Source organism: Pelophylax lessonae (assembly GCF_965119305.1).
Source record: "Pelophylax lessonae genome assembly, chromosome: 12".
Taxonomy (NCBI): Eukaryota; Metazoa; Chordata; class Amphibia; order Anura; family Ranidae; genus Pelophylax; species Pelophylax lessonae.
In genome coordinates this window covers 187,070,078-187,091,586 of record NC_138779.1, presented here as the reverse complement: position 1 = coordinate 187,091,586, position 21,509 = coordinate 187,070,078, and the positions used below count along the sequence as shown (strand labels likewise).

The 21,509-nt window shown below is 42.0% G+C and overlaps 1 protein-coding gene across 2 annotated transcripts in view; it reads left to right on the top strand.

The window, feature by feature from the left end:
* The window catches only part of LOC309568672 (cell adhesion molecule CEACAM7-like), a 38,900-nt gene extending 27,169 nt beyond the window's left edge, over positions 1–11,731 (top strand). Inside the window, exons 5-7 of one of the 2 annotated variants that reach the window (XM_082274411.1) lie at positions 5,193–5,278; positions 5,923–5,955; positions 11,537–11,731. In XM_082274411.1, the coding sequence (XP_082130537.1) occupies positions 5,193–5,278; positions 5,923–5,955; positions 11,537–11,584 (167 nt within the window). In that variant the 3' untranslated portion in view covers positions 11,585–11,731. The remainder of the gene's footprint in view (positions 1–5,192; positions 5,279–5,922; positions 5,956–11,536) is intronic. The other variant, XM_082274410.1, reaches the window with a different exon arrangement.
* Positions 11,732–21,509: the final 9,778 nt, after the last annotated feature.

The window sequence follows — 21,509 nt, the reverse complement described above, 5'->3', positions numbered from 1 at the left end:
ACACTGATGAGGCTGAAAAAGTGAAAAAATGTGGCGCTCAACAGCTTGATAAAACACAAAATAAATTATTCCAATGTGCAAACGTTCGTGCAAAAAAACTGTTTCTAGTGTCCAAAAAAAAAAAGGGTTAAGCAAACAGCCAATGATGGAAACACAGACTTGATAGGAGTGAATCTCAAAAAAGCCTCCACCTCCACACAATCACCCAGTGAAATGTATAGGTACCGCTTACCAGAACCACTGGACCCCTTAGTTATAGGGGTTCAAACACGCTTATTGATCCACATCAGATCCAACCTTGCACATCCCCCTCTCACACAGGCGACAGTGTGTTGCCAAATCGATGGAGCATTAAAGAACCAAGTCATAGATGGAGAGAAATGACAAACAGGCTCTCATGGTGCAGTATTACTCATCAAAGGATCATTTTCAGTTTGCTGGGGATAGGAGACCCAGCTCCACGCCTGCGTTCCTTAGACCCGGAAGTTTACGGTCTCACGTTCCCAATCTAAGGGTCTAAGGAACGCAGGCATGGAGCGGCGGCTCCTATCTCGCCTGTGTGAGAGGGGGATGTGCAAGGTCGGATCTGATGTGGATCAATAAGCATGTTTGACCCCCTATAACTAAGGGGTCCAGTGGTTCTGGTAAGCGGTACCTATACATTTCACTGGGTGATCGTGTGGAGGTGGAGGCTTTTTTGAGATTCACTCCTATCAAGTCTGTGTTTCCATCATTGGCTGTTTGCTTAACCCTTTTTTTTTTGGACACTAGAAACAGTTTTTTTGCACGAACGTTTGCACATTGGAATAATTTACTTTGTGTTTTATCAAACTGTTGAGTGCCACATTTTTTCACTTTTTCATTTGTCACGTTATTTACGTTGATTTTGCAGCTCGCAGAGTGGAAGCAATTTCACCCTAAACACATTTATAGATATGAGTAGTGTTTATTTATTTATACATCACATTCATTTTGCGCAGTTTTTGTTGGGTTCACCAATAATCTTCTTTCACTGATGAGGCTGAGCTGATGGACACTGATCAGGCTGCATTGATGGGTACTGATCAGGGTGCATTGATGGGCACTGGTCAGGTTGCATTGATGGGCAATGATCAGGATGCCTTGATGGGCACAGGTGAGGCTGCATTAATGGGCACTTATGAGGCTGGACTGATGGGCACTGGTGAGGCTGCATTAATGGGCACTGATGAGGCTGGACTGATGGGCACTGGTGAGGCTGCATTAATGGGCACTGATGAGGCTGGACTGATGGGCACTGGTGAGGCTGCATTGATGCATTATTTTTGTTAAACCTCCTTTGTTGCTATTAACATTAAATTATGTTACCACATTGTATCATATTTGTCTTGCTTTATAACATCAATATCCGTTATAAACCAGGTGGGCATAGATGGTGAGCTCGGTGGTTCAATGGGCCACTTGACTGGACTTGCCCCCCAGGCCCAAGGCTGCCAGTCCTCCCCTGAACTGGCCACACAGGTAACACCGACACCTTAAGCCAATCATCATGGATTCTGTAGGTGGTATTGTCCAAGAACAGGATGGTGGATATGAAAACTTGTGGAACATCCTTGTTCTAGTTACATAATCCCATCCTTGGTGTCATAGGTGTCAATCGTTTGAGTTACGTAACTTAAGCTGGCCACACAGGTAACACCGACACCTTAATTCAATCATCATCGATTCTGTAGGTGGTATTGTCCAAGAACAGGATGGTGGATATGAAAAATTGTGGAATCTCCTTGTTCTAGTAATATAATCCCATCCTTGGCATCATAGTGTCAATCCTTCGAGTTACGTAACTTAAGCTGGCCACACAGGTAACACCAACACCTTAATCCAATCATCATGGAATGTGTAGATGTTATTGTCCAAGAACAGGATGGTGGATATGAAAAATTGTGGAACCTCCTTGTTCTAGTTACATAATCCCATCCTTGGCGTCATAGGTGTCAATCCTTTGAGTTACGTAACTTAAACTGGCCACAGATGGATTGAAATTCAAGCGGTTCAACATGGACCAGCCACATTAAATTCCCTCTATGGTTGCTCCCGTTTGATAGGAGCTGACCTAGTGATCAACTCCTCTTGAACGGGACCGTTGGAAAACTTGTGTTCAATAAGATCATGCAGTAAAACAGCTGCAGAGCTGATCACTGTACGTTGCAGTGGAGGAGTCCAGTTGTCAGAATACAAAAACGCAGTAGGGGGCGGGGGGGGGGGGATCCCTCCATCCATCTTGAATGTGTGGATAGAGGAATCTTTCTCTTCTTTTTTTTGATCAGCTAGCTGGCTGATCATAAAAACAAATCATCTATGGCCAGTCTAAAAGTGTGAATTGTCAAAATTTTTCGGGTAGAGATGTTAGAGCTTCATTATAGTTGGAAAATAGATTGCATTGAAAGCCCCCACCCCTGTTTAGTGATGGATGTTGCAGTTTAATGTAAATGGTCACTTTCAGGTCTCTTGGAAACCAATTCCTGGCAAGAGGCTGTTGCATTGTTTATATAGGATATTCTGTATATGTATGTGTATAAATATATATTACATATATATTACATATCATAGGGGCAGGTAATGACCCTGTGCTATGTTAATTGCAACTTGCCTACCAGCTGTGTTAGGCCATAATCCACAAACCTATGTTCACATTAAAAAGACTATGTGTATGTATATCTGTGTATAAATATATATATATTTATACACATACATATACAGAATATCCTATATAAACAATGCAACAGAGGCATGCTGGGGTATTTTGCTGAAACTCACAGGAACTGAAGAATTTGCACCTTCAGCCATGCAAATCAAAGGATTAAAATGTTTCATGAATACAGTAAACCCCCCTCCATTGCAGGGGTTACGTTCTGGACCCACCCCCGAAAAGTGAAAATCCGCAAAATAGAAAAACCCTATTAAAATACACTGTAGGCATGTTTTTTTTACTGTCACTGTACTTGCAATATACCGGGACCGCAAAAACTGAACCGCGATGGAGCGGGGGTTTACTGTACCTACTTTTGGGCAAAGGATTGCCCATACATTATACAATGTTCTTGTACAATATTCCTTTAGATTTACCAAAACTATATTATATGAGGTCAAACCTAAACACTTTCAATTTGTAAGCAATTAGGCAGGCTCTTGCTCTACATAGTAGGTAAATGTAAAGGAAATTGAACAAGAAAATTGTAATAATATATGGCCAGCCTAAGTTTTCTTGAAAACAAAGTCTTTCTGCGCTGGTGGGTTGGCTTTACAACTGGTTCACATGTTGGACAGAGAGTACAACTGGTTCACATGTTGGACAGAGAGTACAACTGGTTCACATGTTGGACAGAGAGGACAACTGGTTCACATGTTGGACAGAGAATACAACTGGTTCACATGTTGGACAGAGAGTACAACTGGTTCGCATGTTGGACCGAGAGGACAACTGGTTCACATGTTGGACAGAGAGTACAACTGGTTCGCATGTTGGACCGAGAGGACAACTGGTTCACATGTTGGACAGAGAGGACAACTGGTTTGCATGTTGGACAGAGAGATCAACTGGTTCACATGTTGGACAGAGAGTACAACTGGTTCGCATGTTGGACAGAGAGGACAACTGGTTCACATGTTGGACAGAGAGTACAACTGGTTCGCATGTTGAACAGAGAGGACAACTGGTTCACATGTTGGACAGAGAGAACAACTGGTTCACATGTTGGACAGAGAATACAACTGGTTCACATGTTGGACAGAGAGGACAACTGGTTTACATGTTGGACAGAGAGGTCAACTGGTTCACATGTTGGACAGAGAGGTCAACTGGTTCACATGTTGGACAGAGAATACAACTGGTTCACATGTTGGACAGAGAGTACAACTAGTTCGCATGTTGGACAGAGAGGACAACTGGTTCACATGTTGGACAGAGAGGACAACTGGTTTGCATGTTGGACAGAGAGATCAACTGGTTCACATGTTGGACAGAGAGTACAACTGGTTCGCATGTTGGACAGAGAGTACAACTGGTTCACATGTTGGACAGAGAGTACAACTGGTTCACATGTTGGACAGAGAGTACAACTGGTTCGCATGTTGGACAGAGAGGTCAACTGGTTCACATGTTGGACAGAGAGGTCAACTGGTTCACATGTTGGACAGAGAATACAACTGGTTCACATGTTGGACAGAGAGTACAACTGGTTCGCATGTTGGACAGAGAGGACAACTGGTTCACATGTTGGACAGAGAGGACAACTGGTTTGCATGTTGGACAGAGAGATCAACTGGTTCACATGTTGGACAGAGAGTACAACTGGTTCGCATGTTGGACAGAGAGGACAACTGGTTCACATGTTGGACAGAGAGGACAACTGGTTCACATGTTGGACAGAGAGGACAACTGGTTCACAAAATGTGAAAGAGGCCATCTAACTACGTCAAACTGGAGCAGCCATCATTGAACGGAGGTAGGGGCCTTCAACACCATCTGTCCTTCTCATATAATGCTGTTTTAACATCTATACAAGGTATTTTGACATAAATTCACACCTTCAGCCATGTAAATCGTAAAATTTAAACCTTTGAAGCTTTTCTGACACCAAGAATGGGATTCTGTAACTAAAACAGGGTGATTCCATAAGTTTGATGATTCCTACCCTGTCCTTGGACAATACCATCTGTCTTTCCATGATAATGGTGTATTTTTCCCAACACACATTAGAACTGAAGACGTGGCTTGGATAAACTATAAGGCTCCATTCACATGTAGGCGTTTTGGGGCGTTTTTGGGGAGTTTTTCTGCTCTAGGATCAGCTCTCAAAACGCCCAACAAGACAAATCCTATTCATTTCAATGGCCCCTGTTCACATCTGAGCTTTTTCATGATGTGAGCAAAACGCCCAACGCTCAAAAAAGTACACAAGCTTCTTTTTGGGCAGATTACAGGCGTTTTCCATTGGTCTCTATTCAATCTAAAAACGCCTGCACAAAAAACGCCTGTAAATCGCGGTAAAAAACGCGCGAAAACGCTACGCTCAGGTGTGAATGTAGCCTAAAGCGTCTTCTACATTACAGAACACGTCCAGTTGAATGTGATTACCCTACTACTAGATATACCCTGACCTGGAGAAACCTTTACAGATATTTTACTTTCAACATGTTTATTTTCCATTTAGGATCACCCTATGAAAGAGAAGACCCCTGTGTCATATATGACAATGTGCTAGAGCTGACGCCAGCAAGGAACACTCAACCTTATTCGGTAAACCTTTTTTTAAATGGTAAATTGTTCTTAAAGGGTATGTAAACCCTAACTATTATCTGCTCTAATATGTTCTTTTTTGGTCTGTTAAATATGCTATGGAAAGCATTTTTGTTATATTTATATGTTATGTTTTATTGGGGATCAATTGAGCGCCAATTTTATTGCCTTTTATCTTGTTATATCTGTGCAATATATGCAAAAAAAATACCTGATGGTCATGTCATGAACTTAGCGCTGTCCTGAGCAGACTTCCTATATTATATCAAGGAATCCTCCTAGTTCTTGTACTATGGAGCAATTGGTCCCTGCGCTCTGGAAATTAAAGTGGTTCTAAAGGCTGAAGGTTTTTTTTGCATTCTATGCATGGAGGTAAAATTCCTTCTCTGTGTGCGCCCCCCCCCCCCCCCAAGCTCCTTCAATCCTTACCTGAGCCCCCTCTGATCCAGCAATGTTCACGATAGGCCTCGGCTGTGTGGGGGACTCTCCCTCCTCATTGGCTTAGACAATTGGTTTAAGTGTTTTTGGGATCAAAGGTGGGTTAAAAAAAATGTACATGGTCAGATGAGCTCCTTAGAGCAAGCTCTAATCTGATAGAATGACTGAATTTTTGTTTCATTTTTTTTTTTTTTTTTTAATTTTAGACTCAGAGGTCGAAAGAGGAACATGCTTACATGGTAAGGCTTTATGTTTTGTCTAAACTGCTTAAAATTATATCATTATTAGATTGTAAGCTCTCAGGGGCTTACAATCTAATAACCCTCTCCTAACCCTCTTGTATTGAATTGTATTGTTGCTGTACTGTCTCCTTTTATATTGTAAAGCATTGTGCAAACTGTTGGTGCTATAAATCCTGCATAATAATATTATAATAATAATTATTATACCAGGCAAAGTTTTTTTTTTTTTTTTATGATGATGAGCAGTTAACCCTAACAATACTCAACAATGACATTTTAGCTTTTGGGAGAATGCCTATAAGTTAACCACTTCTGGACCAAACCTATCTCTGACACTTGTTGTTTACAAGTTAAATTCAGTATTTTTTTCTAGAAAATTACATAGAATCCCCAATATATATATATATATATATATATATATATATATATATATATATATATATATATATATATATATATATATATATTTTTTTATAGCAGAGAACCTAGAGAATAAAATGGAAATTGTTGTAATACTTTATGTCACACCATATTTGTGCAGCGGTCTTACAAATCCAATTTTTTGGGGAAAAAAATACACTTTTTTTAACCACTTAAGCCCCGGAAGATTTTACCCCCTTCCTGACCAGGGGGTATTTTGCGATTCGGCACTGCATGATTTTAACGGACAATTGCGCGGTCGTGCGACGCTGTACCTAAACAAATTTGACATCCTTTTTTTCCCACAAACAGAGCTTTCTTTTGGTGGTATTTGATCACCTGTGCGATTTTTTGATCACGCGCTATAAACAAAAAAATAGCGTCAATTTTGCAAAAATAGCAATATTTTTCACATTTTTTTATATGAAATTCCCCCCAAAAAAATGTAAAAATCAAAATTTTTTAACATTTTCGGCCAATTTGTTTTATGCTACCTATGTTTGGTAAAAAGAATTGCAAAAAGCGTATTTTTATTGGTTTGCGCAAAAGTTATCGCGTTTACTAACAAAGGGAAAGATTTATGTCATTTTTGTTGTTTTTTTTTTAACGCGTAATGGCGGCGATCTGCGATTTTTTTTGCGGTACTGCGACATTGCGGCGGACAGATCGGACCCTTGACTGAAATTTTTGACACTTTTGGGGTTACCAGTGACATTTCTACAGTAATCAGTGCTATACATATGCACTGTTACTGTAAAAATACACTGGCAGTGAAGGGGTTAACTTTTTTTGAAAGGGAGGGGCTATGTGTGTCCCTAGGGGCGTGCTTTCTACTGTGATTGGCTGTGGCTTCAGATGTATGAACAGTGATCAACGGTCCTACATAGTAGAACCGTATGATCATCCTTCATACACAGGGGAGAATGACAGGCAGCTTGTTTACACAAGCCGCCTGACTTTCTCCCTCTCCCCCGACGATTGCCGAGTGACCGGACATCGGGTCCGCCGGTCACACGCGTGGGGGGGTCCGTGACTGCGCGGGAGCACCCCTCCGCGGGCGCGTGCTCGCTCCCCAGAGCCTCACAGGCTAGCGACGTAGACCTACGTCGCTCTGCCTGTGAGGGGCTGACTGCCGCAGTAAATATACTGTGAGCAGTCGGCAAGCGGTTAATACTTGCGCAGCTTTTTCTTTTTCATATATATATATATAGATATATTTTTTTTTAGCAGAGACCCTAGAGAACAAAATGGAAATTGTTGCAATACTTTATGTCACACCATATTTGCGCAGCGGTCTTACAAATACAATTTTTTTGGGGAAAAAATACAATTTTTTTAATTATAAAAGTAAGAAAACTGTAAAGTTAGCCCAATTTTTTTCTACAATGTGAAAGATAATGTAACGCCGAGTAAATAAATACCCAACATGTCAACATTGGTACTTAAAAAATCTCCATAGGCGACGGTTTGAAAATGTCTACAGTTTAGAGTTACAGAGGAGGTCTAGTGCTAGAATTATTACTCTCGCTCTAACGATCGCGGCAATACCTCACATGTTTGGTTTCAACACTGTTTACATATGTGGGCGCAGCTTGTATATGCGTTCGCTTCTGCGCGTGAGCTCGGAAGGACGGGGCAATTTACATTTTTTATTTTCCTATTTTTTTTACTTTTTATTTTTACACTGTCCCTTTGAAAATGTTTTGATCACTTTTATTCCTATTACAAGGAATGTAAACATCCCTTGTAATAGAAATAGGCAGGACAGGACCTCTTTATTGTGAGATCTGGGATCAAAAAGACCTCACATCTCATATCTACCCTTAAAAAACATAAAAATGTCATTTTGTTCAATCAAAAAAAAAAAATAGGCCCTTTAATACCGTTGGGCGGAAGTGACGTCTGACATCGCTCCGGTCCTCCAAGGCCATAGAGTCGAGAAGTGGGCCATCTTGACCTCACACTGCTTCCTGCCTAGAACCTGAAAATAATGGATTTTTTTCCCCGCTACTGACGGCTCTGGTAAGCGGGGAAAACGCCTGGGAAGTGGTGAGAGGGGGGGGGGGGGGGACACCTCTCCCGTCGCCCATAAAAGTGATCCCGTGGCGAATCCGAAGCTGGGACCACTTTTATGTAAAAGAGGACCGCCGGCCGTGTAGGAAAATAAAGCTATCTGCTGCCATAACTCTAGTATTTAACGTCAAATTAGCATTAAAATACGATGCAGAAAACATCCCTATTCCCTTGGGAGAAAAGAAATCTGAACAAAACTCATTTTTCAGTAGTGTGTACCAATCCTGAGCACTAAGTTTCGTTTTCGTCTGATGCCTTGTTCCTTTGCTTTCTGCATGAGTCACTTCTGACAAGTTTTTCTGACACCAAAAGATAAAAAGGTGACGGAGGAGAGCTCCAGCACACAGCCTGTGATTGACAGCCTCAGCTCAGTTCCTGTGTGCTGTGGGGGAGCGACATGTCTTCCTTCTCTTCCCTCCCCCTCCAATTAGCTCTCCTCACTGAGATTTGCAGCTCTCTGCCCCTTGCTTTCTGAAATCTCAGACAAACTGTATACATTCTGCACTTTGAATGGCTGTATAGAAGAAAGTGCTTCAGAAAAACAGGTACAACTTATTATATGTAGGAGGATTGGCTTCAGCTCTGTGTTTTACCTGAGTATATGTAAGGGTTTACAACGGAATGCCGAAATAGCAAAAAATGTCCTGGTCATAAAGAAGGTAAAACTTTCCAGAGGTCAAGTTATTAAGGATTTGGAGGCTATGTTGTATTTCCATCTACAGAGCATTGGAAATTTGGCAAGAGAGAGTATACAGTGGTGATCGAAAGTTTGGGCACCCCAGGTAAAATTTTGTATTAATGTGCATAAAGAAGCCAAGGAAAGATGGAAAAGTCTCCAAAAGGCATCAAATTACAGATTAGAAATTCTTATAATATGTCAACAAAAGTTAGATTTTATTTCCATCATTGACACTTTCAAAATGACAGAAAACAAAAAAATGGTGTCTGCAAAAGTTTTGGCACCCTGCAGAATTTATAGCATGCACTGCCCCCTTTGCAAGGCTGAGATCTGCCAGTTTCATGGATTATTCTCAATCATCATCTGGGAAGACCAGGTGATGTCAATCTCTAAGGTTTTAAATGCCCAGACTCATCTGACCTTGTCCCATCAATCAGCACCATTGGATCTAAGCAGTTATCTAGAAAACTGAAACTGAAAATAGTTGACGCTCACAAAGCTGGAGAAGGCTATAAGAAGATAGCAAAGCGTTTTCAGATGTCAATATCCTCTGTTCGGAATGTAATTAAGAAATGGCAGTCATCAGGAACCGTGGAAGTTAAAGCAAGAGCTGGAAGACCAAGAAAAATATCAGACAGAACAGCTCGCAGGATTGTGAGAAAAACAATTCAAACCCCACGTTTGACTGCACGATCCCTCCAGAAAGATCTGGCAGACACTGGAGTTGTGGTACACTATTCCACTATAAAGAGATACTTGTACAAATATGGCCTTCATGGAAGAGTCATCAGGAGAAAACCTCTTCTATGTCCTCACCACAAAAATCAGCGTTTGAGCTTTGCAAATGAACATATAGACAAGCCTGATGCATTTTGGAAACAAGTTCTGTGGACCGATGAGGTTAAAATTGAACTTTTTGGCCGGAATGAGCAAAGGTATGTTTGGAGAAGAAGGGGCACAGAATTTCATGAAAATAACCTCTGTCCAACTGTTAAGCATGGGGGTGGATCAATCATGCTTTGGGGTTGTATTGCAGCCAGTGGCACAGGGAACATCTCACGAGTAGAAGGAAAAATGGATTCAATAAAATTTCAGCAAATTTTGGATGGTAACTTGATGCCATCTGTGAAAAAGCTGAAGTTAAAGAGAGGATGGCTTCTACAAATGGATAATGATCCTAAACACACCTCGAAATCCAAAGGGGATTACCTCAAGAGGCGTAAACTGAAGGTTTTGCAATGGCCTTCACAATCTCCTGACCTCAACATAATTGAAAATCTATGGATAGACCTTAAAAGAGCAGTGCGTGACAGACAGCCCAGAAATCTCACAGAACTGCAAGACTTTTGTAAGGAAGAATGGGCAAAGATACCTCAAACAAGAATTGAAAGATTCTTGGCTGGCTACAAAAAGCGTTTACAAGCTGTGATACTTGCCAAAGGGGGCAGTACAAGATATTAACTCTGTAGGGTGCCCAAACTTTTGCAGATGCCATTTTTTTGTTTTCTGTAATTTTGTCAGTGTAAATGATGGAAATAAAATCTAACTTTTGTTGACATGTTATAAGAATGTCTAATCTGTAATTTTATGCCTTTTGGAGATTTTTTCATCTTTCCTTGGCTTCTTTATGCACATTAATACAAATTTTGGTGCCCACTGTAAGTGGATTAGAGCTGTTCTTTAAAAATACTCTGAATGGGAAAAGTGCAGAGTCACTTATAAAGAGAAGTGCAGGGTAATATAAAAATGAACATTTATACTCCAATGCTGCATCTGTCCCCAGCTGCATCTGCAATGAGAATTGAGCGATCAAAGACCGTTGATCACTCCGTTCTTGGTGAGCAGAAATCCAGTAACTATCAGTCACTATCAGTAACTATCAGTAACCATAAGTCACTGGCTCTCTGTTCTGCCCCTCCAGCGCTCACTGGAGTGCTGGGCTGTGGAGGGGGCGGGAGCAGCTGGTTCAGGCTCTCGGTGACACGCTAAGAGGGTGAGCCAGTTGCCGGTCTAGATAACTTTACAGATCCAGACACCAGTTTTGCAGGACCAGAATTAAACTCCACAGGAAAGAATTATTAATTATATAAAGAAAAAGAATTATTAAAAGAAATAAATGCACAGTAAATATATCATATGTTATAAATGTATTTAGCTTAAGGGATAAAACTGGAAATATGTCAGATTTCCTCGTTCAATATTTTTTATTGAGGAACATTTTTTTGGAGTTATAATTGTTGATGATAGGGGAGGCTACAACAATAATTGGCTGATTTTTTGGTTTAGGTGTAAGTGAACCATTACATTTCATATACTGATTTTCTTTCCTTAGCCATTGTTTGGCATTGGGAAAGTTCTATTTTTCTATACTGTATATACATGCAAATATTTTTTGTTCTCTTACAGGTTCTTCAGTATGCGTCAGAAAGCCATTACAATGAGATAAACAGATGAAGCCACCTGATATACTTGAATGCTAAGGAGCCACAGTGCAAAAAATCATAAAAATAATCGCTGTTTATCCATATAAAAAACATTGGTATTGTTATTATCCTAGGATAAGAAGCAAGAGGAAATCTCCCCAATAAGAACACGGACAGCAATAAAAACTAGAAAAAAATTACTGATTATTTCCTTCTCTATAAACTACTATAAAAAAAACTTTTGGTTGGCGTTAGCACTCATTCTCACTGCACAGCGCATAGTGCATAGCGCTTAACACGTGTGCTGGTGTGCGACGTGTACACACACTGATGTGCTCTCTTATGTATTCTGGTAAAAAAACAAACAATGCAATGTGTTTTTTTTTTGTTTTTTTTTTAATGTTCAAATGTTACAACTGATACAGGGTTTGGGGTTGATCTGAGGTCTGATATTCATAGATTGGGGTTGATCCGAGGTCTGATACTCAGATTTGGGCTGATTTGAATTATGATATTCAAGCATTGGGGCTAATCTGAGTTCTGATAATTATAGATTGGGGCTGATCTGAGCTCTGATTCAAGCATTGGGGTTGATCTGAGTTCTGATATTCAAAGATTGGAGCTGATCTAAGTTCTGATATTCATACATTGGGGCTGATCTAAATTCTGATCTAAATTTTGATATTCATACATTGGGCCTGATGCATTTGGGCCGATCTGAGTTCTAATACTCATGCACTGGGGCTGATCTGAGTTCTGATATTCATTCATTGGGGCTGATCTAAATTCTGAAATTCATAGATTGGGGCTGATTTGAATTCTGATATTCATAGATTGGGGCTGATCTGAATTCTGAAATTCATAGATTGGGGCTGATCTGAATTCTGATATTCATTCATTGGGGCTGATCTAAATTCGGAAATTCATAGATTGGGGCTGATCTGAATTCTGATATTCATAGATTAGGGCTGATCTGAGTTCTGATACTCTAGCATTGGGGCCAATCTGACTTCTGATACTCATACATTGGGACTAATCTGAATTATGATATTCAAGCATTGGGGCTAATCTCAATTCTGATATTCATAAATTGGGCTGATCTAAATTCTGATACTAATGCATTGGGGCCCATCTGAGTTCTGATACTCATGCATTAGGGTTGATCTGAATTCTGAAATTCATAGATTGGGGCTGATCGGAATTCTGATATTCATAGATTGGGGCTGATCTGAGTTCTGATACTCATGCATTGGGGCCAATCTGACTTCTGATACTCATACATTGGGGCTAATCTAAATTATGATTTTCAAGCATTGGGGCTAATCTCAGTTCTGATATTCATAGATTGGGGCTGATCTAATTCTGATACTCATGCATTGGGGCTGATCTGAATTTTGATATTCATAGATTGGAGCTGATGTAAGTTCTGATACTCATGCATTGGGGCTGATCTTAATTATGATATTCAAGCATTGGGGCTAATCTGAGTTCTGATATTCATAGATTGGGGCAGATCTGAGTTCTGATATTAATTCATTGAGGCTGATCTAAATTCTGATACTCATGCATTGGGGCTGATCTGAATTCTGATATTCATAGATTGGGGCTGATCTGAGATCTAAAGTGCATACATTGTGGCTAAACGTGTTTTGTGTGAGCACTAGTTAATCAAGGGGAAGGTAAACTCATAGTTTATGAATTTAAATTGCCATTATCAGTACATATAAAAGTGCAAAAATTGAAAACAAACTCAGACTACAAAAAAAACTCACTGCCACACAGATTATCCAATGCTGGTAAACATGACACCCGTGTCTACTTATAAAAAGTTTGCTGTGTGAACGCTCCAGTATTCGCAAAACCGCCTTGAGTAACCACCCTAATGTGTCCAATATGTGTTTTTCCTATGATTGTCAGCTCCATCTAGTGGCCATAATGTGATATTTTCCTGATTGTGTGTTCAAGATCAGCAACTTTTTTTTTTTTTTATGAATAGAGCTCTTGATCTGGAAAAGGTTGCTGACCCCTGTACTAAAAAGTGACTCATTAATGCACATTAATGCGTTATAAAAAGGGAAAAGGCATGCTCTATTGAAATAAATGGTTTTTATACATGAGTTTAATTTTGCTGCAGAAATACAGACTCCTCACCTCCTTTCACATCTGTTGACTACCTCAGCGCAATGGGAAGCAGCCTATTTTTGTTGTTCACCAATCAAGGTTGCTCTCTGAAAGCTCCAAGGATCGTGCCGTTTTACCTATTCTACATAGATATTCTATTGTACATTTATAATTCTCAGCTGTCCATGCGATGTTATCTTTTCTGTCAGGAGCTGTGATACAATGGAATGGCACTAGTTCACCGATTGTGTGCAACAGCCATATTACACCCCTCACATTTTTGTAAATATTTTATTCTATCTTTTCATGTGACAGCACTGAAGGAATTACACTTTGCTACAATGTAAAGTAGTGAGTGTACAGCTTGTATAACAGTGTAAATTTGCTGTCCCCTCAAAACAACTCAACACACAGCCATTAATGTCTAAACCTCTGGCAACAAAAGTCAGTACACTCCTAAGTGAAAATGTCCAAATTGGACCCAATTAGCCATTTTCCCTTCCCGGTGTCATGTGACTCATTAGTGTTACCACGTCTCATGTGTGAATGGGGAGCAGGTGTGTTAAATTTGGTGTTGTCGCTCTCACTCTCTCATACTGGTCACTGAAAGTTCAACTTGGCATCTCATGGCAAAGAACTCTCTGAGAATCTGATAAAAAGAATTGTTGCTCTACATAAAGATGGTCTGGGCTATAAGAAGATTACCAAGACCTTGAAACTGAGCTGCAGCATGGTGGCCAAGACCATACAGCGGTTTAACAGGACAGGTCCCACTCAAAACAGGCCTCGCCACGGTCAACCAAAAAAATTGAGTGCACATGCTCCGTGTCATATCCAGAGGTTGTCTTTGGAAAAAAGACGTATGAGTGCTGCCAGCATTCCTGCAGAGGTTGAAGGGGTGGGGGGTCAGCCGGTCAGTGCTAAGACCATAAGCCGCACACTGCATCAAATTGGTCTGCATGGCTGTTGTCCCTGAAGGAAGCCTCTTCTAAAGATGATGCACAAGAAAGTCTGCAAACAGTTTGCTAAAGACAAGGAGACTAAGGACATGGATTACTGGAACCATGTCCTGTGGTCTGATGAGACCAAGATAAACGTATTTGGTTCAGATGGTGTCAAGCGTGCGTGGTGGCAACCAGGTGAGGAGTACAAAGACAAGTGTGTCTTGCCTACAGTCATGCATTGTGGTGGGAGTGTCATGATCTGGGGCTGCATGAGTGTTGCCTGCACTGGGGAGCTACAGTTCATTCAGGGAATTATTAATGCCAACATGTACTGTGACATACTGAAGCAGAGCATGATCCCCTCCCTTTGGAGACTGGGCTGCAGTTCAGTATTCCAACATAACGACCCCAAACACACCTCCAATATAACCACTGTCTTGCTAAAGTAGCTGAGGGTAAAGGTGATGGACTGGCCAAGCATGTCTCCAGACCTAAACCCTATTGAGCATCTGTGGGGAATCCTCAAACAGAAGGTGGAGGAGCGCAAGGTCTCTAACATCCACCAGCTCTGTGATGTCGTCATGGAGGAGTGGAAGAGGACTCCAGTGGCAACCTGTGAAGCTCTGGTGAACTCCATGCCCAAGAGGGTTAAGGCAGTGCTGGAAAATAATGGTGGCCACACAAAATATTGACACTTTGAGTCCAATTTGGACATTTTCACTTAGGGGTGTACTCACTTTTGTTGCCAGCGGTTTAGACATTAATGGCTGTGTGTTGAGTTATTTTGAGGGGACAGCAAATTTACACTGTTATATAAGCTGTACACTCACTACTTTACATTGTAGCAAAGTGTCATTTCTTCAGTGTTGTCACATGAAAAGGTAAATATTTACAAAAATGTGAGGGGTGTACTCACTTTTGTGATATACTGTAGGTTTATGAGTCTACATAAACGTTTTCTTGTCTAGATGAAACAGCCATTTAAGCTAAGCATTACCTGTCTATAAAATAGAGCACAGCCCTATGTTTGTTGTAATAAAATCTAATAAAACTTTCCATGCTATTCCTGTGTGTCTACCTGCTGGAAACGTAATAGAGAAATATGAAACTTTGTTTCTCTGTTAGAAATAGCAAAAAAAAAAGGGTAATTTCCAATGGAAGCTTCAAATGTTTTTCTGATGAAGTATAAAATCACTGCCATGACTTGTTTAGGGCAGCAGGACAGTATTTACAGCCTTCAATGCAGAGACTAACATATGTCTAATGACATCTTTTTATACTGTATTTGACCATTCAGCCCTGATGAAGGGGGATCTATTAAACCCCAAAATGCATTGGATAGGATTAGAGCAATCAAATAATTCATTATTTATTTTAAGGCCATGTATCCATTTTTTTTCTTTATAAAGCCTTTGTCCCTGATTGATTGGAATTCATTTTTCTTTTCTTATGACCAGGGCTTTTTTTCTCAGAGGATAGGTGCAGGAACTCCCCCTTCTAAGTTACTTTGTGTCTCCCTCCTTACCCACCTCCGAGCACTAACCCTTGGTTCCACCCCTTCCAACCTCCAAGCACTGACCCTTGGTTCCACCCCTTCCAACCTCCGAGCACTGACCCTTGGTTCCACCCCTTCCAACATCCAAGCACTAACCCTTGGTTCCACACCTTCCAACCTCCAAGCACTGACCCTTGGTTCCACCCCTTCCAAACTCCGAGCACTGACCCTTGGTTCCACCCCTTCCAACCTCCGAGCACTAACCCTTGGTTCCACCCCTTCCAACATCCAAGCACTAACCCTTGGTTCCACCCCTTCCAACCTCCAAGCACTGACCCTTGGTTCCACCCCTTCCAACCTCCGAGCACTGACCCTTGGTTCCAACCCCTACCCAGCTTCCAGTACAGCCCCTTTTTAGAGAATATAGAGCCAAGTATAATTTTGTATTGGAATGAATAGAATTAGGTTATGATAATAAGAAAAGCAATAAAATAGATCCCCCACAGCCAGCAGCAATAGACCCCCCCAGCAGCAATATACCCCCAGCAGCAGCAAAAGATCTCCCAGCAGCCAACATCAATAGACTCTCTAGCAGCCAGCAACAGTGGACCCCTCCCTAAACAGTAGATCCCTTCTAGCAAAAGATCCTCCACCAGCAACAATAGATTCCCATGCAAAAATACATCCCCTCCAGCAACAATAGATCTCCCAGCAGCCAGCATCAGTAGATCCTCCAGCACCCATTGGAGGTGCCGGAACTGCGTTCCCCCGCGTTCCCGCTGAAAACAAGCCCTGCTTATGACTATCATGTCTGGTGCACATGAGCAGCCTATAACTTGCAAGACACGATGGTCTCTGCTTTTTCAAAAAACAAAAGAATATCGGACTGCACAGGCCAGAAAAGGAGCATACATCAAATGCATAAAAATTACATGTTTTATTAACGTATCACAATTAAGTCAGAAGATATGGTGCCTTTGGCCCTATCTAATTAAAAAAAAAAAAAAAAGATGACAGAAACTATATATGGCAGTACACTGGAAGAGATGGATTAGCAGGAGAAATTAGGAATACTAATATGATCGATCCTCATGTGTCGACGCGTTTCGCTAGTTAGTGCTTCATCAGGGCCTAGGAAGATCATATAGTACTCATCTACAAAAAAGAAAAAACATCATATATAAACATAATTGAGTTTCTTAGTAAATGTGCAGATAGATAGACATTGGGTGGATATTTATCATTGATATTTAGTGTTTAGATCTCTCCAGTCAAGCCTCTCCCTCGGTGCTCCAGCACCCACCCAGGGAGCTGACATACATGGGTGGTCTTACATTAAGGTTGGTCATGCACATTGAATATATAGTTGCAAGTAGAGAATACTGTCTGCACATTTAGTATCCAACATAATTATGTTTATAAATTATGTTTTCTTTTTTGTAGATGAGTACTATATGGTCTTCCTAGGCCCTGATGAAGCACTAACTAGCGAAACATGTCGGAACATGAGGATCGATCATATTAGTATTCTTAATTTCTCTTGCTAATCAATCTCATGCAATGTACTGCCGTATACAATTTCTGTCATTTAAAAAAAAAAAAAGATGAGAGCAGGGGCACGATATCTTCTGGCTTTTATATATTGTGATACTTTAATATAACATGTAATTTTTCTGAATTTGATGTTTGCTCCTTTCCTGGCCTGTGCAGTCCAATATCATTTTTTTTTTTTTGTTGTATATACATTTACAGATGTTGGCCGTGAGTGTTACAACATTTTTCTATATATTGTCTCTGCTTTAGAGTCCAGAGTTGTTCTTTTTTTTCGTTAGTCCTCTACATTTGTGCTCGGTTGTAGGAATACCTCGTAGATTTGTGGTCAGGCCGAGAAGTGCCCCGTTACATTGATGGTCAGTGAGAAGAATGCCTTTTAGATGGGTGATTAATGGGAAATATGCCTCCTTACATTGCTGATCAGTGGGAAGAATGCCATTTTATATTGATGGTCAATGAGAAAAGGGTCCTTAGATTGGTAGTCAGTGAGAGAAGGGTCCTTAGATTGGTAGTCAGTGAGAGAAGGGTCCTTAGATTGGTAGTCAGTGAGAGAAGGGTCCTTAGATTGGTGGTCAGTGAGAGAAGGGTCCTTAGATTGGTGGTCAGTGAAGGAAGGGTCCTTAGATTGGTGGTCAGTGAGAGAAGGGTCCTTAGATTGGTGGTCAGTGAGAGAAGGGTCCTTAGATTGGTGGTCAGTGAGAGAAGGGTCCTTAGATTGGTGGTCAGTGAGAGAAGGGTCCTTAGATTGGTAGTCAGTGAGGGAAGGGTCCTTAGATTGGTGGTCAGTGAGAGAAGGGTCCTTAGATTGGTGGTCAGTGAGGGAAGAGTCCTTAGATTGGTGGTCAGTGAGAGAAGGGTCCTTAGATTGGTGGTCAGTGAGAGAAGGGTCCTTAGATTGGTGGTCAGTGAGAGAAGGGTCCTTAGATTGGTGGTCAGTGAGAGAAGGGTCCTTAGATTGGTGGTCAGTGAGAGAAGGGTCCTTAGATTGGTGGTCAGTGAGGGAAGGGTCCTTAGATTGGTGGTCAGTGAGAGAAGGGTCCTTAGATTGGTGGTCAGTGAGAGAAGGGTCCTCAGATTGGTGGTCAGTGAGAGAAGGGTCCTTAGATTGGTGGTCAGTGAGGGAAGGGTCCTTAGATTGGTGTTCAGTGAGGGAAGGGTCCTTAGATTGGTGGTCAATGAGAGAAGGGTCCTTAGATTGGTGGTCAGTGAGAGAAGGGTCCTTAGATTGGTGGTCAGTGAGAGAAGGGTCCTTAGATTGGTGGTCAGTGAGAGAAGGGTCCTTAGATTGGTGGTCAGTGAGGGAAGGGTCCTTAGATTGGTGGTCAGTGAGAGAAGGGTCCTCAGATTGGTGGTCAGTGAGAGAAGGGTCCTTAGATTGGTGGTCAGTGAGGGAAGGGTCCTTAGATTGGTGTTCAGTGAGGGAAGGGTCCTTAGATTGGTGGTCAATGAGAGAAGGGTCCTTAGATTGGTGGTCAGTGAGGGAAGGGTCCTTAGATTGGTGGTCAGTGAGGGAAGGGTCCTTAGATTGGTGGTCAGTGAGAGAAGGGTCCTTAGATTGGTGGTCAGTGAGAAGAATGCTCCTTACATTGGTGGTCAGTGAATGAAATGTCCCTTACATTGGAGATCAGTGGGAAGAATGCCATTATAAAGTGGTATTAAAGTGGAAGTAAGCTTGTTTTTTAATCAAATGGCTGACAGGCAGGGTATTTATGACAGAAAATACCCTATTGGTCTCTTCTGTCATAAATGCATTATTCTGCCTGTCAGCTGTCATGCTCAATGAGCCGGGCATGTGCAGCTTAGGGAATATTTTTGGCCCTGATTGGCCCCCCGATCTGTGCCAATGTGATGTGACTCCCATACACATGCAGGGGAGTGCTGTCATCGTGACCTGGCTATCAAGTGGCTGAAGACACAGGACCCGGAAAGAAGACCGGGCGCAGATGGAAGCGCTGGGGGCCTGCAGGATTGGTCCCAGCGCTGTTGGAGAACAGAATATGACAGGTACATCTGCCATATTGTACTAATATGCTGTGCATAGTAGTACATTATGGCATAAAAACAGACAAAAACAAAAAAGGCGCAAACATAATATCACTCTCCTAATCAATCCTCATTTTTTTTCCAAACAGGGTTGTTTTTGACGGGAAGGTTTTTCAGTAGAGCAATATTTGTGTTACATTTATCTCTTGTGAGATGCTATTACTGGATTCAATATTATAATAAAGTTTTTTTTTTCCTGCTAAATAAAAGTCCATTGTGCCAATTTGTTTGCAGAAGTCAGTAGGAAGAAACGCGTCAGGGCGGTACCGCACTGCAACCGGAAGTGGTGTCATATGCAACCCGGAAGTGGTGAATAGGTTAGACTCCAGTGAGCCGGCTCACAGACGGGGTGGCATGTTGAACTGTCGATAAAACATGCATTGGGTCTTATGTGATACTTCGATGGACTATTTTACACTAGGCCCCGTTCACACTGGGGCGACGCTACTTTGCCGGGCGACCTCATAGGTCGCGGCGCGCTGCTCGCCCCGCGACCTCGGAGCGGCCGGCACGGACTTCATAACATTGAAGTCTATGCATGTCGCTCCGGGTCGCCCCAAAGAAGCTCCGGACCCTTTTTCTAAGTCGGAGTGGCTTGTGTCGCTCCTATTAGAACGGGTCCACAGCTTCTCTATGGAAGGCGACCTAGGGCGACCTGTCAGGCGACCAGGTCGCCTGACAGGTCGCCCCAGTGTGAACGGGGGCTATTAGGGAGTCGGATTTTAACTGAAGTTGAATACATTTTAAATGTTTTTATGGTATTTACACTATTGGAGCTTTCTCCTTGTATGTGTGTTGCCTAGTGGATTACTTTGAGTACAATATTGGAGGTGGCACAGCAGACAGTGACTGCTATTAACCATAGGCGCCTTTTGGCAATCATATTTATGAGAGGCATATTGATCCAGTGAGTGAGACTGAGTATTGGAAAGTGGTTGAAGTACAAGCATACGGTGTACTGGAAAGAGATTTCTGCACCAGTTTATTTATGGACAATAAATATACGTATAACACATTGTATAACACGCTGTATACCAGCATACCACACTGTAAAGGTGTGGTGGACACATTTTTTGGAGCCACATTTGGACTATACAGTATATTTAGACTTTATATTGGTTTTATTTGTTATTTTAACCACTTGCCGACCGCTCACTCGAGCTCTACTGCGGCAAAGTGGTTAGTTCCCGTCCAGCGACGTAGACCTACGTCGCTGGACTCCTCCCCTTGTGGGCGGCACACGCGCGCCGCCAGAGGCTTGCTCCCGCTGTATTCAGTCACAGCGGGAGTCGGGCCAGGGGAGGAGCGGCGGTGATCACCGCCGCTCTTCCCCGATCGTCGGGGAATCGAGTTTGGAGATCCGCCCGCTTTGTTTACACAAGCATATTAGTACAATATGGCAGACGTACCTGTCATATTCTGTTCTCCAACAGCGCTGGGACCAATCCTGCAGGCCCCCAGCACTTCCATTTGCGCCCGATTTTCTTTCCGGGTCCTGTGTCTTCAGCCACTTGATAGCCAGGTCACGATGACAGCACTCCCCTGCATGTGTACGGGAGTCACATCACAGTGGCACAGATCGGGGGGCCAATCGGGGCCAAAAATATTCCCTAAGCTGCACATGCCTGGCTCATTGAGCATGACAGCTGAGTGACAGACAGTGACAGATTGCAGGGTTCAGCATAGCTGAACCTGCGATCTGTCCCTGTGTCACTCAGTCACCTGCCCCCACACATGTCAGTAAGCACCAGGCATACATTAACCCCTCCCTCTCCAATAAAATTAACCCCTTCCCTGCC